The sequence below is a fragment of the Octopus bimaculoides genome, chromosome 9 (genome assembly GCF_001194135.2).
Source record: "Octopus bimaculoides isolate UCB-OBI-ISO-001 chromosome 9, ASM119413v2, whole genome shotgun sequence".
Lineage (NCBI taxonomy): Eukaryota > Metazoa > Mollusca > Cephalopoda > Octopoda > Octopodidae > Octopus > Octopus bimaculoides.
Window position 1 is genome coordinate 29626355 of NC_068989.1, and position 16016 is coordinate 29642370.

The 16016-nt window shown below is 34.9% G+C and overlaps 1 protein-coding gene across 9 annotated transcripts in view; it reads right to left on the bottom strand.

Moving 5' to 3' along the window:
* LOC106873313 (partitioning defective 3 homolog) overlaps positions 1 to 16016 on the bottom strand; it is a 230947-nt gene that overhangs the window by 104526 nt on the left and 110405 nt on the right. For 8 of the 9 annotated variants that reach the window (XM_014920633.2, XM_014920632.2, XM_014920627.2 and 5 more), the window contains exons 4-6: positions 11790 to 11988; positions 11150 to 11313; positions 5351 to 5539 (exon numbers count right to left, since the gene is read on the bottom strand). In XM_014920633.2, the coding sequence (XP_014776119.1) occupies positions 5351 to 5539; positions 11150 to 11313; positions 11790 to 11988 (552 nt within the window). The remainder of the gene's footprint in view (positions 1 to 5350; positions 5540 to 11149; positions 11314 to 11789; positions 11989 to 16016) is intronic. The other variant, XM_014920634.2, reaches the window with a different exon arrangement.

The following is a 16016-nucleotide window of genomic DNA, read 5'->3' on the forward strand; positions in this document are numbered from 1 at the left end:
TATATATATATATATATATATATATATATATATATATATATATATATGATATATAAGATATATATATTATATGTATATACATACATGATAACCATTACTCTACATTTAGATATATCAATAAATGCAACAATACTGGGCTTAGTAAATGAATTTGATATCTAAAGGAACATAAACATGATAAAGGTAAATCCTTTTGTCCGCTCTGTACCAAAGAACAGTATCTCATACTGTTCTTAGAGAATTCTCTTATAAACACCTTTAAATAACGCGTTTAACATTGCAAACGTTGACAAAAGCATACCTTTAGTTCCTATAAGTAGTTTCTACCAATCTATAAAATTCGACTTTTGACTGTCTCCTTGCATTTCATTTCCACTACATACATCTATTTACAAGCCTTTAAACTTTATTTCCATTCATCTATTGCACCATATTTCTCTACTCTTAATTTTCTGTTAATTTCTTTCTTCCTCCTCCTTTTCTTTTTCTAAATTGCCTTTGATGTTAAATTTATTAACAGTTTTTAAAAAATAACTTGCTAGCGTTATCTTCATCATATACGCGGTAATCACATTTGGTTAAAATGGCTTATTGATGTGTTTTGTTTCTTTTTTTTTCCATGACGAGATGATTACATTGTTTTACATCATTTTATTCCATCAGGAATAATACCAATGTTTTCTTCGAAACATATGTCAGAAGTATAAAGATTTGAATAACACTTGCATTTAACTCCATTTCTTAATTTATATATATATCTATATACATGTGTGTGTGTGTGTGTGTGCGTGCGTGCGTGTATACAGGGGCGATGGGTAAATTGTCACCATTTCATATTTTTAATTTTGTGCATGAGCATTGTTTTTGATTTTGCCAACTACACAGTATAGCAAGGTCAGTTGGGCACCATCAGTGAGAAAAACCACCATGACACAATTCACTCTGCTAGAAATTTGGAAATGACATGCTATATTATTTGGCATTCGTACCAAAAGCTCCAATATGAACATTTCAGAGTGTTTGGGTGTCAATCTGAGAACATGTACTGAGATTGATAAAAATCAAACAGCTAGTTAACATCATGGTGTTTGGAGTGATCACTAGTGATGGTGACGTTATGCCTCCATTCATTTTCCTACACAAGCCTCAGAGTCAACATGGAGGTCTACATCAAGTGCCTGGAGGAGGCAGTGCTGCCCTGGGTCAAGAGGGTGGTTACTGGAAGACCTTATGTTTGGCAACAGGACTCTGCACCATGCCACACAAGCAGGAGAACCTAGTCATGGCTGTCAGACAATGTCTGCGATCACATCACCCCTAATATCTCACCATCTAAGTCCCCAGACTGCAACCCCCTTTATTATTATGTGTGGGGTACAGTTGAGTGAGAGACTAACAAAAATTCTTGTAACACCAAAGATGAACTGAAGGCAAGGATTATGGAACCATTCGCCAACTTAACCAAGAACGTCCAGAAGAATTGCAAGAAATTCTGAAGTCATCTGGAGGCTGTGGTTGAAGCAAATGGTGATTTTATTAAATAAATTTACTCTTTAGTATTTCAAAGTATTTTCATGTAATTTTGGTAAATATATCTTGAAATGAGATGTCAGTGTTATTTTCATTATTGCATAATTTAGACGACAATTTATTCACTACACCCTATATATATATATATATAAATAAATAAATAGATTTAAATGCAGGTGTTATTCAAATTCTTTTACTTCCGACACATGTTAAAATGTCTTATTGACGAGTTTTATTTCGTCATGTCCCTGAAGAGAAGATTACATTTATTTACACCATTTTATTCCTTTGGAATAATACCAATGATAGCTTTAAAACATGTGTCGGAAGTAAAAGAATTTGAATAACACCTGTGTTTAACTCCATTTATTTATTTATATATACTATACAAAATATTTCACGTAAACCCGGAGTTTCTACCTTTAAAAACAAAATGTTACGCCCTTTTTACTTGTGTGATTTTTTGCTACCCTGGTAACTGTTTATCTATTTTTTCTGTGTTAATTGGAAACAAGGGAAAATACACACATCTATTTATATATACATATATATATATATATATACATACACACATACGTATATAAGTATATATGTATACAGAGAATTCATGCTAAATTTGATGATTGTTTTACACCTTTTTTTCAGGAACAGAATACAATAAGTGCCAAAAAAAAATTAAAGAAATATGTACTGGGATCAATTTGTTCAACTGGAACCCTTCAAGGTGATGCCCCTACATGGCCACAATCCAATAACTGAAACAAGTAAAAAGACACAGTTTTGGGGCTAAATCTGATGATATTTTGTCTTTTTTTTTTAGGAACAGCTTGATATATTGGTGAACAGTCAATGACATTGAAGAGTATAAAGATTAAAGTTGTAGTTGAGAAAAAGTTGCTGACATGGAGGACTGAAAGTTATCTGAATACTGGAAAAGAGTTACCTGTATCATGATGATTCACACCAGGCTGCAGCTTAGTGCTCTGTAAACACTGTAAAAGCTGTGAAATGTGACACGAACTGCTGCAATGGAGAGTTCACCAGAGTTCTGCCGCACACCAGTGTTCTTAGCTAAATACTTCTCTTGCATCAGTGGTGCTTCTCCCCAGGATGAAGCCAAACTGCATTTCATTTAGTCTAACTCTCACCACAACTTTCATCACCTGGTCCATCAATTTGATGCCGCTATAATTACTTCTGTCTAAGGAATCTACCTTGCTCTTGTAGCAGCTGACCATGATGCTGCTACACCCGTCACTAAGGATTACATCTTAAATAATCTGATTAACTATATGGGTGACTAGACTGTATCCAACTCTACCAGATATCTTAAGCATCTTAACAGTGACCTCTACTGGACCAGGGTCTTTCCCTGTCTGCATGTCTTTCCTTATCTATCATACTGCTGTCAACTAGGATAGCTGGTCTCTCTGTTGGGTTCACATGAAGGAGACTCTTCATTCTCCACATTTAATAGCCTTCCATAGAGACACTTCTTTTTAGGATGACTAAGAACAAGTATACAATTATGTGTCTATACACACTTCTCTCTCACAGCATCTTGATTCTCTCTAACACACTGCCTGGCAATCCAAAATAACACAAGTCTCTGATCCTCATGCCCCTTCCTTTCGAAGTCAATAAAGATATTAAACTTAGAAAATTGTGTGTGTGTGTGTGTATACACACACACACACATGCACAAACACACACACAAAACAGAAGAGACAAAACCATGTAAATGCATATGCATGACAAAAAAGAGCACTATTGTGTGAATGTGTGGACATTTATACATACAAATGAATCATGAAGGTGTTCAAGTTATGAATGATATCAAAAGTAATATGATTGTGATCTGATCTGCAACTAGAAGTAAAAACTAATACAAGAAAATTATGCGCATAGATACAGAATAGTAGAAAAGAATATTGGCAGCCCTTTATATAGAAATGGCAGACAGTACAGTATAGGTGAAAATCTTAAAAGAAGAATGAAATTACATATTGACATTTTCTTCATTTAAATACATTTAAGCAGGGAAAGAGAACATATGAAAGGAAGCTGTTAAAAAATTTCAAGCAAAAAAATTTCAGAAATGAGTAATTGTTACTAAGGTAGTAATTTTCCTCTTCATCTTTAAAAATGAAACAATTTCAATATTTACATATACATTGTGCTTTGAACAGTTTTGATCTCCATTTGTCATCAGGTGTCTTGACTAAATTCAAACTAGGAATGGCTTGCTTCTATCATTTCTGACAATAAAAAATGTTTAGGAAGAACTCATTTAAGCTGCAATGGGTAGTATCACATATATCAAGGAGCTTCTTTTGCCTTAACCTCCTTGGGTTGGTCAGACGAAATGCAATACCAGTATAGCAGAGATAGACAACACAATGAAAGAGTTGCCAAGAAAATCAGCAATGTTTGATTCAAAAACCTCAATGCAACCCTGCACCATTAGGTGTGATGGAGGGCTTTGACTTCCAGTTGAGTTTATCTGGCCTTATCTGGACAGACACCATTTTTGTCTTGTCAGAGTGTCCATCTACTTTCCACACACCAAAGTGGTGGTGTCACTTTAATTACCAATGGCCCAGATGCGAAATAAATATTATTGGTTTACATGATTATCTGTAGTAGATAGTTTTTTATCTGACTCAATTGAAACTAGGAACTTTATTTCTATGTTACAAGTCATAATACTCTTATCCATTGTGCCACTAAACCCTTGGCTTAGAAATAAAGGTTCCTAAGTCAAACTCAGTTGGTACTATGTACATGTTCAAAAGTAAGATGCATGGTGACAATAGGAAATAAAACTACTTGACACATCAGAGATGTAAATATAAAACAAATATTTCATGTTTGCAGATGAGGGTATTAGCCATCAAAATTACACTCATATGTTAGTTGGTTTTTTAGTATTTTAGATACATTTTCATCAAGCGATAGGTGTTTGGCTGAGAAGAAACTAGAAAATTTGCATTTTGATATTATGTTGAGTATAAACTATGTTCAACAAAGAATTGTCATCTCAGAATTGTATAGATGATGTTACGAGATTCTAAATTTTAAAGAGCTTCCTTGTTTATAAAGTTTAGATTATACGATATAAATGTATTTAGTTTGAATTAATGATTAGATTTTCAAATTACTCTTGCTTCATTATTAAGATATTTTGGAAATCTGAAAACTGGAACTCCAATAAAGTAGAAAAAATGTTAAGGAATTTAAAGATGTTCTTTTCAAAAATATGCTTAAATAGACTACAGAATGTTTAAATTTTCAAATATTTTTTACAAGAGTAAAATTTTGATAAAGAAACAAGAAAAATAATTCTAATATCAGAATTTCATTATGATTGGAAGCATCTTCTTTTTACTTGTTAACATTAAGAACAGTTACACATAAAGGTAATAAAAGCTGGCTCCATTAGTCTAATTAATGAGTTCTTCCACATTAATGAATTAATGCAATTTTGCTTGGGGACATCTAAATACTGACACATTAATATCAGATTTTATTAGAAATTTCACTTTCCTTGGTACCAAGTGGAAACATTAAAAATATATTCTTGTATTATTTCTCAACATTCTAATTTTCTGCTTTTTATCTGTTTTCAGAATTTAATGCCATTGTTGTCAAAATCTTTGATCCAATTTATGCCTTTCATTACAATTCTTAATATCACTTCCAAACAAACTTTCTGAAAAGATATAGATTTTCAGGCGGCAGGGAGGGGGGAAAGAGAGAGAGAGAGGGGGTGGGAGAATTTCTGATTTTGTTCTATCATAGAAATAACAAAACCACTCACATCCTTAAGCTTCTCCTCGTATCTTTCTTGTGCTTCAAACCATTTCAACATGCTGGGTCGAGCACCCAAGGATTGTCGAGAATATTCACGAGAGAAATGAGAAGCAAAATGTTTATTCTTGTTATGTCCTGTACTATTCCACCGAGGCTGAAGACATTTTTCTTGGTTAGTTTGGGAATCACCATTTTCCTGTTATACGACACAAGCATATTTGAAACATAATAATAAAGCAGAAAATTTCCTTTGGTTCATTAACAGATAGCAAATAACTGTTCTTTGATGAAATATTGCTAAGAAAAGATATTAAAAAAAATAACATCCAATTTTTTTCTGATACCTTCATTGTATGTAAATATAATATATTCAATTCAATCTGAGGTTTAACTTTTTCTTGCTTAGAGGCCAAATATTTGGATTCTGTTGTCAGATAGTCCTTCACAGAGATAGGATACTAGAATATTTTCTTGAATAAACTAAATAATAGTCTCCAGAATGTAATGCTTCAAAGTTCAACCACCATCATCAAATTTTGATGCATTTCAATTAGCCTTAGGTTTGAAATAAAATCTTAAGAAATGGGACTTATCATAAAAAAAAAACTAACACTAGTTTTTTTTGTTTTTTTTGTGTAACTGACAAAAGTGCAGAACTATTTTCTCCCTTAATAAGTATCTTAAATTCTTAAGGTAAATACATGTGCATTTAAATCCATGCAGTAAAGATTAATTAAACCAAAAGCGGAAACTTAATGATATTGCATTTTTAAGGAAGGGAATATTATATATTTAGAAGGTTTAGGAATAATCAGATTTGTGTTAATTGGTATGATGAGAAAGGGTTGTCAGTATCTATCTTATATTAGATACAGTTATGTATAATTCATTCAAAGGGTTTTTGCAAAAGATTTTAACTCAGTTGCAAGGATATGAATAAAAGTTTTGAGAAGAAAATTGTAAGCTGAAATTTAGATAACTACAAGCGATATTTGAGAAACAAGAGAAAATTATTTTCAGAATTTTTTAAACAAAATTTGACTAAAAAATAATAAAGAGAGAGATTGATTTACAGTTCTATATTTAAGAGATGAGAAATTATGTACATTATTTGCATTATTTACAACTGACGGATATTTGTCCTCATCTTGTTTGTTGTTAACACAACGTTTCAGCTGATATACCCTCCAGCCTTCATCAGGTGTCTTGGGGAATTTTCGAACCTGGGTTCTCGTTCCTAAAGTATTTTTTGATGTCATTATTATTATTATTATTATTATTATGCAGGTTACTGCCTGGAATTGAACTCGGAATCTTGGGGTTAGTAGCCCGTGCTCTTAACCACTACACCATATGCCTGTGGGCAATTATGGAGTGAATTTTTGGGCTTATAAATCTAATATTCTCCTATATTTCCTTAATACTGGTTCCTATATGCTGTTCATATTTGCACTCAGTCTGCTTAGGAGGTTGTTGTGTCCTAGCATATGTGCTGCTTCTTTTAGTTTTTGTATTTTCCAGTGGTGTTCTCTGTTTATTATTTTAACTTCATCCAACAGGGGGAGGTGGTCTCCATTTTTCCATACGTTAATAACACGCCCCAAGCTGACCTTCACTGGACGATACCTCAACTTCAGCTCCCACCATGCATACAGTGTAAAGAGAGGGATTTCTCAGTGCCTAAAACATCGAACAATGAATATAAGTAGCAATCATGATACCCACCACGAAGAAATGATCAAGCTCAGTAACAATCTAATAAGAAAACTAAAAGAAGCAGCACATAAGCTAGGACACAAGAACCTCCTAAGCAGACCAAGTGCAGATATGAACAGCATATGGAAACCGGTATTAAGGAGAATATTAGATTTATAAGCCCTAAAATTCACTCCATAATTGCCCACAGGTATATGGCGTAGTGGTTAAGCGTGCGGGCTATTAACCCCAAGATTCCGAGTTCAATTCCAGGCAGTGACCTGAATAATAATAAATAATAACAACATTGAAAAATACCTTAGGAATGAGAACCCAAGACAGCTGATGAAGGCTGGAGGGTATATCAGCTAAAACGTTATGTTAACAACAAACAAGATGAGGACAAGTATCCGTCAATTGTAAATAATGTAAATAAAGAGATTGATTTATTTACAAAATAAACAGAAGAGTTTTGTTGAAATACAAATATTAACTTAAAATGAAAATTTAAGAAAATCTAAAACAAAAATTAGAAAAATTCAGGCATTTCTTTGATAAATTATTTTAAACAAAAAATAATATAATCAAATAATGAACACAGAGTAATGACATAGACACATTTACTGTAACATGAAACTTGTACATTTACATATATTATGATAACCAAAAAATGGAAAGAGAAAAGAATGATGATAAAAAGTGTATTATTCAAACATATAACTTCACACATTGAAAGCTAAATGTATAAGAGAAAACAAGTATCTAACAAAGATTTTCATGGAGCATTCAACAACCATGTAAATGATATGTTACCAAACACAACAAACTTAAGTAGCTTTTTTGATAAGAAATCTACTCAGTTAGTCCTTATCGTGAAGTTATGAGAATGGTTATTCTCCCAGGGTTGTCATCAACATATTTATGTATATTTTTTTCTATTATTTAATAGACAAAAAAAAACTATATAAGATACTATTTTGATATAATTAATATATATATATATAAACAGCTGAAAAAAAGTATAAAACTTTTTTTTAGATTACACAGTACAAACTTTCATCAGTGACTGATTTGAAATAGTTGCATATTAGTGGACATACCCTAACATGGAAACCAAAGAAATAACTTGGCATGTCTACTTAAAAGAATATTCCAAATAACAAAGAGTACTCCTTCCATACACACACACACACACGAGAGAGAGAGAGAGAGAGAAAGAGAGATTTTTACTTGATAAATAAACGTATGTTTTATGTACATTTATACTGAATGAAAAGAAAATTATAAAACAGCAATAAGGAAAAGTAGATCAAATAGAAAGTAGAAAACTTAATGAAGATTAATGACAGTTTTATCTGCAAGACAACAAAAGAACTTGATATCAGTCACAAATACAATCTCAAGTACAGACAATATTCAGTTGGGAGATAACAGTTTACTCAAAGTAGCTGCTCTCAGTTTCCATCATGCCTCAAGACAGTTCTGAAATTTGGTACATGCATTTCTCACTGTGTACCTCAAAACATCTCCAAACTTAAATTTTGCCTAAATACCCTCACTCTCTCTACCTCTTTCTGCATGTGTGTATGTGTTTTTCCTTTCTCAATTCTGTTCCAGGTTTTCTATAAGAAGGAGGCCATTAGCATATAATAGTTTGCAAGGGCAGCAGGTCTTATTCCTCTTCTGACCAGGAGGGCAATGAAAAGGAGGAGACTGAGAACCAAGGCTTTGTGAACTATTTGTAATCTAAATTTATCAGTGTACTCATGTCATCTATATCCATCCACCCACTAGGACAATTATTGGGTAGAGTCCTCAGATACTTCCTACATATAGTCGTATCAGAAGTAACTGTCATTAGATTTTCCGGACGGATTCTCAAACATAACCAACTGAGACTGTGATATCATCCCGTGATCTTGTTTTTGGTCTACCCCAAGGTTTCTGCTGGATGGCTCAGCTTGAAGAATCTGCCTTTCCTGTGACATTCTAATCACATGTCCATAATATTGGAGCTGGAACCTCTCAATGTAGAGAAACTCCCTGATCTCTGAGCTATGCACCCTCTCGAGTAATGTTACTTCAGAGACCCTTCAGATGAACCCCGTTTTGGTCACTTGTATTCGTGATCATACTCTTTTGGTCATTACCCAACATTCATAACCAAAGGTGAGGATAGGCATGCAAAGTGAATTGAAGAGAATGAGTTTGGCTTTTTTTAACCAACTTCTCTTCTGAGGACTGAATGCTGGAGCTGGTGCACCTGCATTTCTAGTATCCATTTCTATCTTTCCACTGCTCATGAATATGGTCCTATGATACCTAAAATTCCCCACTTGTCTTAGTTGCACTGGGACAAGTTTCTTGAAAGGACCAATATCTTGATCTCCACATCACTCATTCTCATCCCAGACTTAGAGACTTACTTGGCTGCAAACCTGTTCAGTACATGCTGGATATCACCTTCTGATGAGCCAAATAGCACCATGTCATCAGCAAACATCAGCTGACCGATCCTAACACTCACCAGTTATAATACCACCAGTTGTAATGGGTTGTGGGCATTAATTAAGGACAGATATGGTGCAGGGGCACATACATAGGTAACATGCTTTTAGGGCTTCATTTTTGTTTAAGTAGACAGGTTTTGTCAAGCACTGTAGATTAGTAAGCATTTCAGTCTTTTGTCATCTCCATGCACTTCAACATCTGAAGGTCATTCTTCACCACTTTATACCGTATTTTTCTGAGACTTCCTCTTCCAAATGTTCCACTCACTTTAAGCAACCAGCACTTCTTTATGCAGTTGTTCTTGTTCATATGCATCACATGACCACAGCAGTGCAGTCTTCTCTCGTGCATTACATCTGACACCTCTTAGGTCCCATCTTTCTCTCAACACATTTGTGCTTTGTCATATATGCAAATTGACATTGCCCATCCAAAAGAGCATAAGAAAAAATTATTGCACTCACTTGCTGAACATGAACAGCATGCAACTAAAACCCTCACAATACTTCAGTTCTCAGTGACTACCAATCCTCTTGGAAGCTCAAGTTCTATTTCCATATCTAGGATGCTGCTGCTACACAGACTGCATCGAAGACTGACCATTTGAATTACTAGTACAAACTTGCTAAGTCTTACCAACCCCTGGACCTAAGATGTGTTGTCTCCTCTTTCTGCTTTTTCTACCACTATTACAGTAGCCATTCTCTTCAGAACTGGCTGGTAATGTGCAGAACCACTTAGAAACTCTCAGTTCACTCACCTCTATTTCCTATATCATATCCCTTTCCCAGAGTACCACACTATGGGCACAGTCACTTCTCAACCAAATTAAGAATCCTCCACCACCCTGCTTTGGCTTTTATTTGATTAGAAGTTACTAAAAATTTTGCTTTCATTATCTACTTTGATATAGACAAAATATGGTGGCTTTATGCTAGGTGATAGGATGATTAAGTATGATCTGGGGAACAAGAACAGATATCTTGCTGTAGAGGAGAAATAGTTACCTCACTAAGCACACATGTGACCTTTAATATACATTTACTTATTTAATTAACTAAAAGCATCACTATAATATGATTGTTTATGTATAAAGTGCACAATGGTAACGAAATAGCTAATGAGCTTAAAATCTAATCTTTCAAATATTTTTATTAATCATCTGAGCACAATTATAAAGTTAGAAGAGAATAAATATTTCTATACTTAAAGATTTATTATGCTTATCTTCACCCTAAATAGAATGTTACATATTTTTAACCTGCTAAATATACTAAACTTTATATGCATTATAATGTTCTGTGCTGTTATTTGAAATACATACAGCAATGACTAATAGTAAAGCATTATGGTAATAGTTTCAATGTATGTTGAAAACACAAAAAATAATTTTTATAGTGAAAATGATCATAGTGAAATTTCAAGGCAATTAAAAAATTGGTAATAGAAAATAGTGGAAAGTACATAAATGGTATGGTTTTCATTGAGGAATCAAAGATTTGAATTTTTTAACAGATGGGATTATAAAAGTGGTTGCAAAGTAAGATTGTTATTTATTTCTTTTTATAAACAAGATCTATTTCAAAAACCCAAAGAATACCTCTTTTGGAGTCGATGTTTGAAATTCTCTCTCATTTCCAAATGTTGACCATCGCTTATGCTTTGAAGCAGGTTCAGGTTTAGTAGCAAAATCAGAAGAGGTTTCAACTTCTCCAAGGTTTACAAGGGCCGGTTCACTACCCCGTCGAACATGTAAAGTAGGACCTGTTAGGAAAAAGAAAAACTGTTCATTAAAATCCAATCTTTCCGGTAAATCATTCAGAATAACTAAATATGAATATGTCTACAAAATTATGGCTTATCTGTATAAAAATTTTGCAATTTAATTTTTTTTTTGTAATAAAAGGAAATTAGGAAAAGGTAAGTTGGCACACATGGAAGAGTACTGGACAAAATGTAATTAGTTTACAGTCTCACATTTTAGTATTCAAACAGAATCAGAGTCAATAAAATAAGCACTCATACTAGAATCAATTCAATTCGTATCTCTCGTACAAATCTAATCTTCTGTTTAGTTAATAGAAATTATGATAAAACATAAAACTTTGCATGCAGTTAATACTATTTGCAAAAGCTAGCCCAGCCTTTCATCATTAGGGTTCAGTAAGTACCTTTCATACACTGGTGTCGATTCAATTAATCACACTTCAAGATCATTATTATAATGAAGGTTATATTACCTGAAAGAACATCTTCTAAAGTGACAACAACACCATTATCTGTTTGACTGGATGCTTTAAAATCTCCATTGCTAGAATTAGTGGGACCATTATTATTTTGGAAGATATCTGGACTTGAAGTTCCAACAGAGCTTGCACTAGCTCCATCTCCATTGTTGAATACATGGTTCCTCTCTGTTTCATCATAAATGGCTATCAACTATAAGAAATTAAAAGAAAACACTGAAATAATAATGTCTAAAAAAATTTAAATTAAAAATTAAGAAAATGGAAATAGTATTAACTTTCAATTTCACATCCAATTATTTATGTTAACATTTTTCCAATGTACAAATGTTTGCAAACTTGCTGAAGGGCCAATACATTGCCATATATCCAGCACCAAAAATATTGCAGTCTTTCTATAGAAAGAATTTATTACATGGAAAAACTATGGATCCATGAACATTTCATTATTATTATTGATGTTTATAGTAAGGGGTGCAGACATGGTTTCATGGTTTAGAAATTCATTTCACAATCATGAAGTTTCAGGCTAAATTTTATTGCATGGCAACTTGGGAAGTATATTTTACTATAACCTCTGATCTACCTAATCCTTGTGTAAGAACTTGAATAGATGTAAAGTGTGAATGCTCTTCAGACAAACTGTACCTGTAATTCAAAAGCTAGCCTTTTGACATGATGTGTCACACAGATTCTGCTAATACAATATTTAATGAATAGGGAATTCAATTGATTGAAAAAGATGATCCATTCCCTTTTTTTTTTTTTTCTACTTTCAGTGAAGAATCAATGTGATCCCGATCTGAAAAGAATGTGCAAATAGTTGAAATCAGCCTCATATTTACCTTAATATTCATTATTGACACAATTTATCAAAAAGAGCAAAAAGTTTTACTTAAAATATTGTTTCACTGCCATGAGCATTTATTATAGAATGTTTTAATAAAATAATAATAATAATGGTAATTTCTTTTATTTGAAACCAAGGAAACAGATGAGGAGGGGGACAGTACAAAGAAGGACACAAAGTGTGAGATTTACATGGAACTGAATGATAAAAAAAAATTGTAGAAAATATACACGATATACAGTAAAAACAAAAGAAAAGAAACATTCATAGTATGCATCAGTAAAGAAAAAAAGGGAGGTAGTGATGTAATCCTCCAGAAATGAGAGGACCTCTACAGCCAATCAAGGAGTCCAACTATCAAAGATCTCCTTGACTACCAAGAGCAAGTGCTCTCTCCCATTCTTGTTCTCTGACTCACAGGTCTATACTCAGAGTGATGCCATTCACCCTTGTGAGTTTTGCCACCTACATCCACCTTTCAATAAATTTGCTCAAGGATAGCACCTCTCTCATCACCCACATTTTTCTTTACAAAGGAAATTTGAAAAAGTTGATGAGTCTACCAAAGAGGAATGTCTCTGATCTCACCACTTTCAGCCAGACAATTTCTTTTGCCATAACTACCAGACAAAGGAAAATTGCCTTACTTGCCTGATTAAGGGATAGTAGTGGGGGTGATAGATGGAACCATCCCACATGCTGGTTGACATAGCCTCACTAGTCAATAATGGTTGGACATTGAACAAGTGTGTGCAGAATGGTTTCATTGCTCTGCATACATCTCAGATGAGCCTGTCTGACAGCACATCCATGACTGCAGAGTTTATCTTGAACTGGTAGCATCCTTTCGTAGCAGTGCCAGGTTTCTGGAAATTATCACTGAAAGTCCTTGATTGGAAAGTCCTTCAGAGCAGACTAGATAGTTCATTTATGACGGTGCCCAGAACCTCCAAATTTATTGTCACACTTTATTACCAATAAACTTCTACAGATTGCTTAAGTAGAACATCCACTGCAGGTGGAAAGACATGCCTCATGAATGGCGCTCACACATTCACTGTCTAGGAATCATTGCAGATGGCACAATCTCAACATGTGTCTGCACATCAGCAACCACAGCATGCCTCAGCAACCTTGCAGAGTGCTGGCAACAGAATGACCTCTTGACCATTGGAACATATGCCTTTCACAAGAAACTAAATAAGATATTCCAACCTGATCAAGCAGTAACTAGGGCAAGGCATGACAGTCAGGTGCCCAACCTTTCAGAGACAGCATCCTTTCAGCCCATTTCTGGGTAAGACTGGCCACTCTGTTCATCACCTCATCTCAATTATTAACCACATGGAGGTTGGAACCAAATCAGATCCCAAGCAGTTTAAATGTTCTGTCAGTTCAGTGCCCCAAAGCACCATCTGACAGCACGGACCTACCTCTCCAAGTACCCAGTTTTGAGCCTACTGGCTTGTTGGCATTGATTTTGGTCCCTGCCACCATCTCATATTCCTTTAGAATGGTGTTGACCACCTCCACTTTGGAGACATTCAACACCATGACAGTAACATCATGTGCATATGCCAACACAGTCTTTCTAGATCCTAGTTTGAAAGGGATGCAGCTCAATTGCTTCAACTTCTGCAGTAATGAATGGCTTGAGAGTCAGCATGTACAAAAGAGGCAAGAGTAGGCAGCCCTAACACACTGAACATGTGATGTGAAACAGTTCCAGCAGGTGGTCATTTACTTTCATCACTGAGCAGGTACCACTGTGCATTGCAGCAATCCAACTTCTTAAAATAGTACCAAACCTGGAAGATTTCAAGATGGCTTTCAAGTAACAATGGTCAACTCCACAGAACACTTTCAATTGATCAAAATTGATCAAAATTGATCAGAGCCCCACCAAAGCCAGCTCTGATCTCAGCCCTCTCAAGAATGTGGGAGGGAGGCCAGCTTTATGCAAGGAGATGAGGAGATTACAGTGAATGTGGGTGGAGGGGAGACAGTGCAGGTTCCTGTGAGGGGTCTGCATGACAACTCACATATAGTAAAGGAAAGTTGGAGAGAGAAAGAGAAAATGAACAGTAGGAGTTACAAGAGATAAGGGCGATGTGGGTGCCCAGGTAAGCCCACAAGGCACAGACAGAGTAGGCAGACTGCCAAAATGGGTAGGGTTGAGGGGTAAATGTAACAAGAGCCATGAACTGAGGATGCAGAAAAGTGGGGTGGCAAGCAGTAGGAGCAGTAAAAATGATATAATCACTGGGAGGGAGGACAAGAGAGAATTATAACATGGTTGGGTAATCTGTGGGAGCTGGGGGGAAGGAGGAAAAGACAGGTACAATACATGAGGTGGGAGAAAGTCACAGTAATGAGTGGAGAACTGGAAACAGAACTTACAGAACTCAATTTCACTGAGCAGGGCAAGTCTTTTCAAGAACCTCATATTACCAGAGGTCTTTTGCCATGTCATCTTTCACCACTTCATCAAATGTCTTCCTCTTCTGCAAGTTCCAGCTACATTAAGTGAATGGCACTTTTTTTATACAGCTATTCTCATCCATATGCATCACATGCCCACACCAGTGCAGTCTTCTTTCTTGAATGCAACATCTGATTACTTTTCTACACAGTTTTTTTTTTCACTCAGCTTCTTTGTATTGATTTTTTAACATATTCATACTGCGCAACCAATGCAGCATGCTAAAGGACCATACCTCACCACCATGCAATACAAGCTTCTAACACAAGCATCATACAATCTGCCCTTCACTCTTAGGGAAAAGATCTTCATTGTTAAAACCAGTTTCTATTCTACCAACTATACTTTCAGAGCAACCACTTCCCTTGCTTAATTTGTCACTTGGGTAATGAAAGCAATCAACTACTTCTAGTGAGCCATCTGAGCATTTAAGAGAATCATTAATGTACTGACCAACATGTTTGTTGAAATCATCAGCAGCATTAATGAAATCGCTGCCACTCATTGTTGAGGCAGTCTGCAGAAGAGTCTCATACAAGCAATCTTTTTTTCTTCTGGCAGTACACCTGTGGGACGATTAGTCCTAGCATAATTATTCTATCACATAAACTGACTACCTCTATTATCTGTCCATCTCACAGCTAACAGTACACCTACTACACCCTTTCCATCACTATTGCTCACCCCAAAGATTTTGAACTACTGTCTTTAACCCATGAAGAATTCCGCTGAAGATCCCTTCCATCTTAACTCTTGCACACAAGACACATTGACTGCGCCAGCATCTTTGCAATCTCACAAGACCTACCTTTCAAGACCTACCACACAGCCACTCCTGCACCTATATATATATATATATATATATATATATATATATATATATATATAT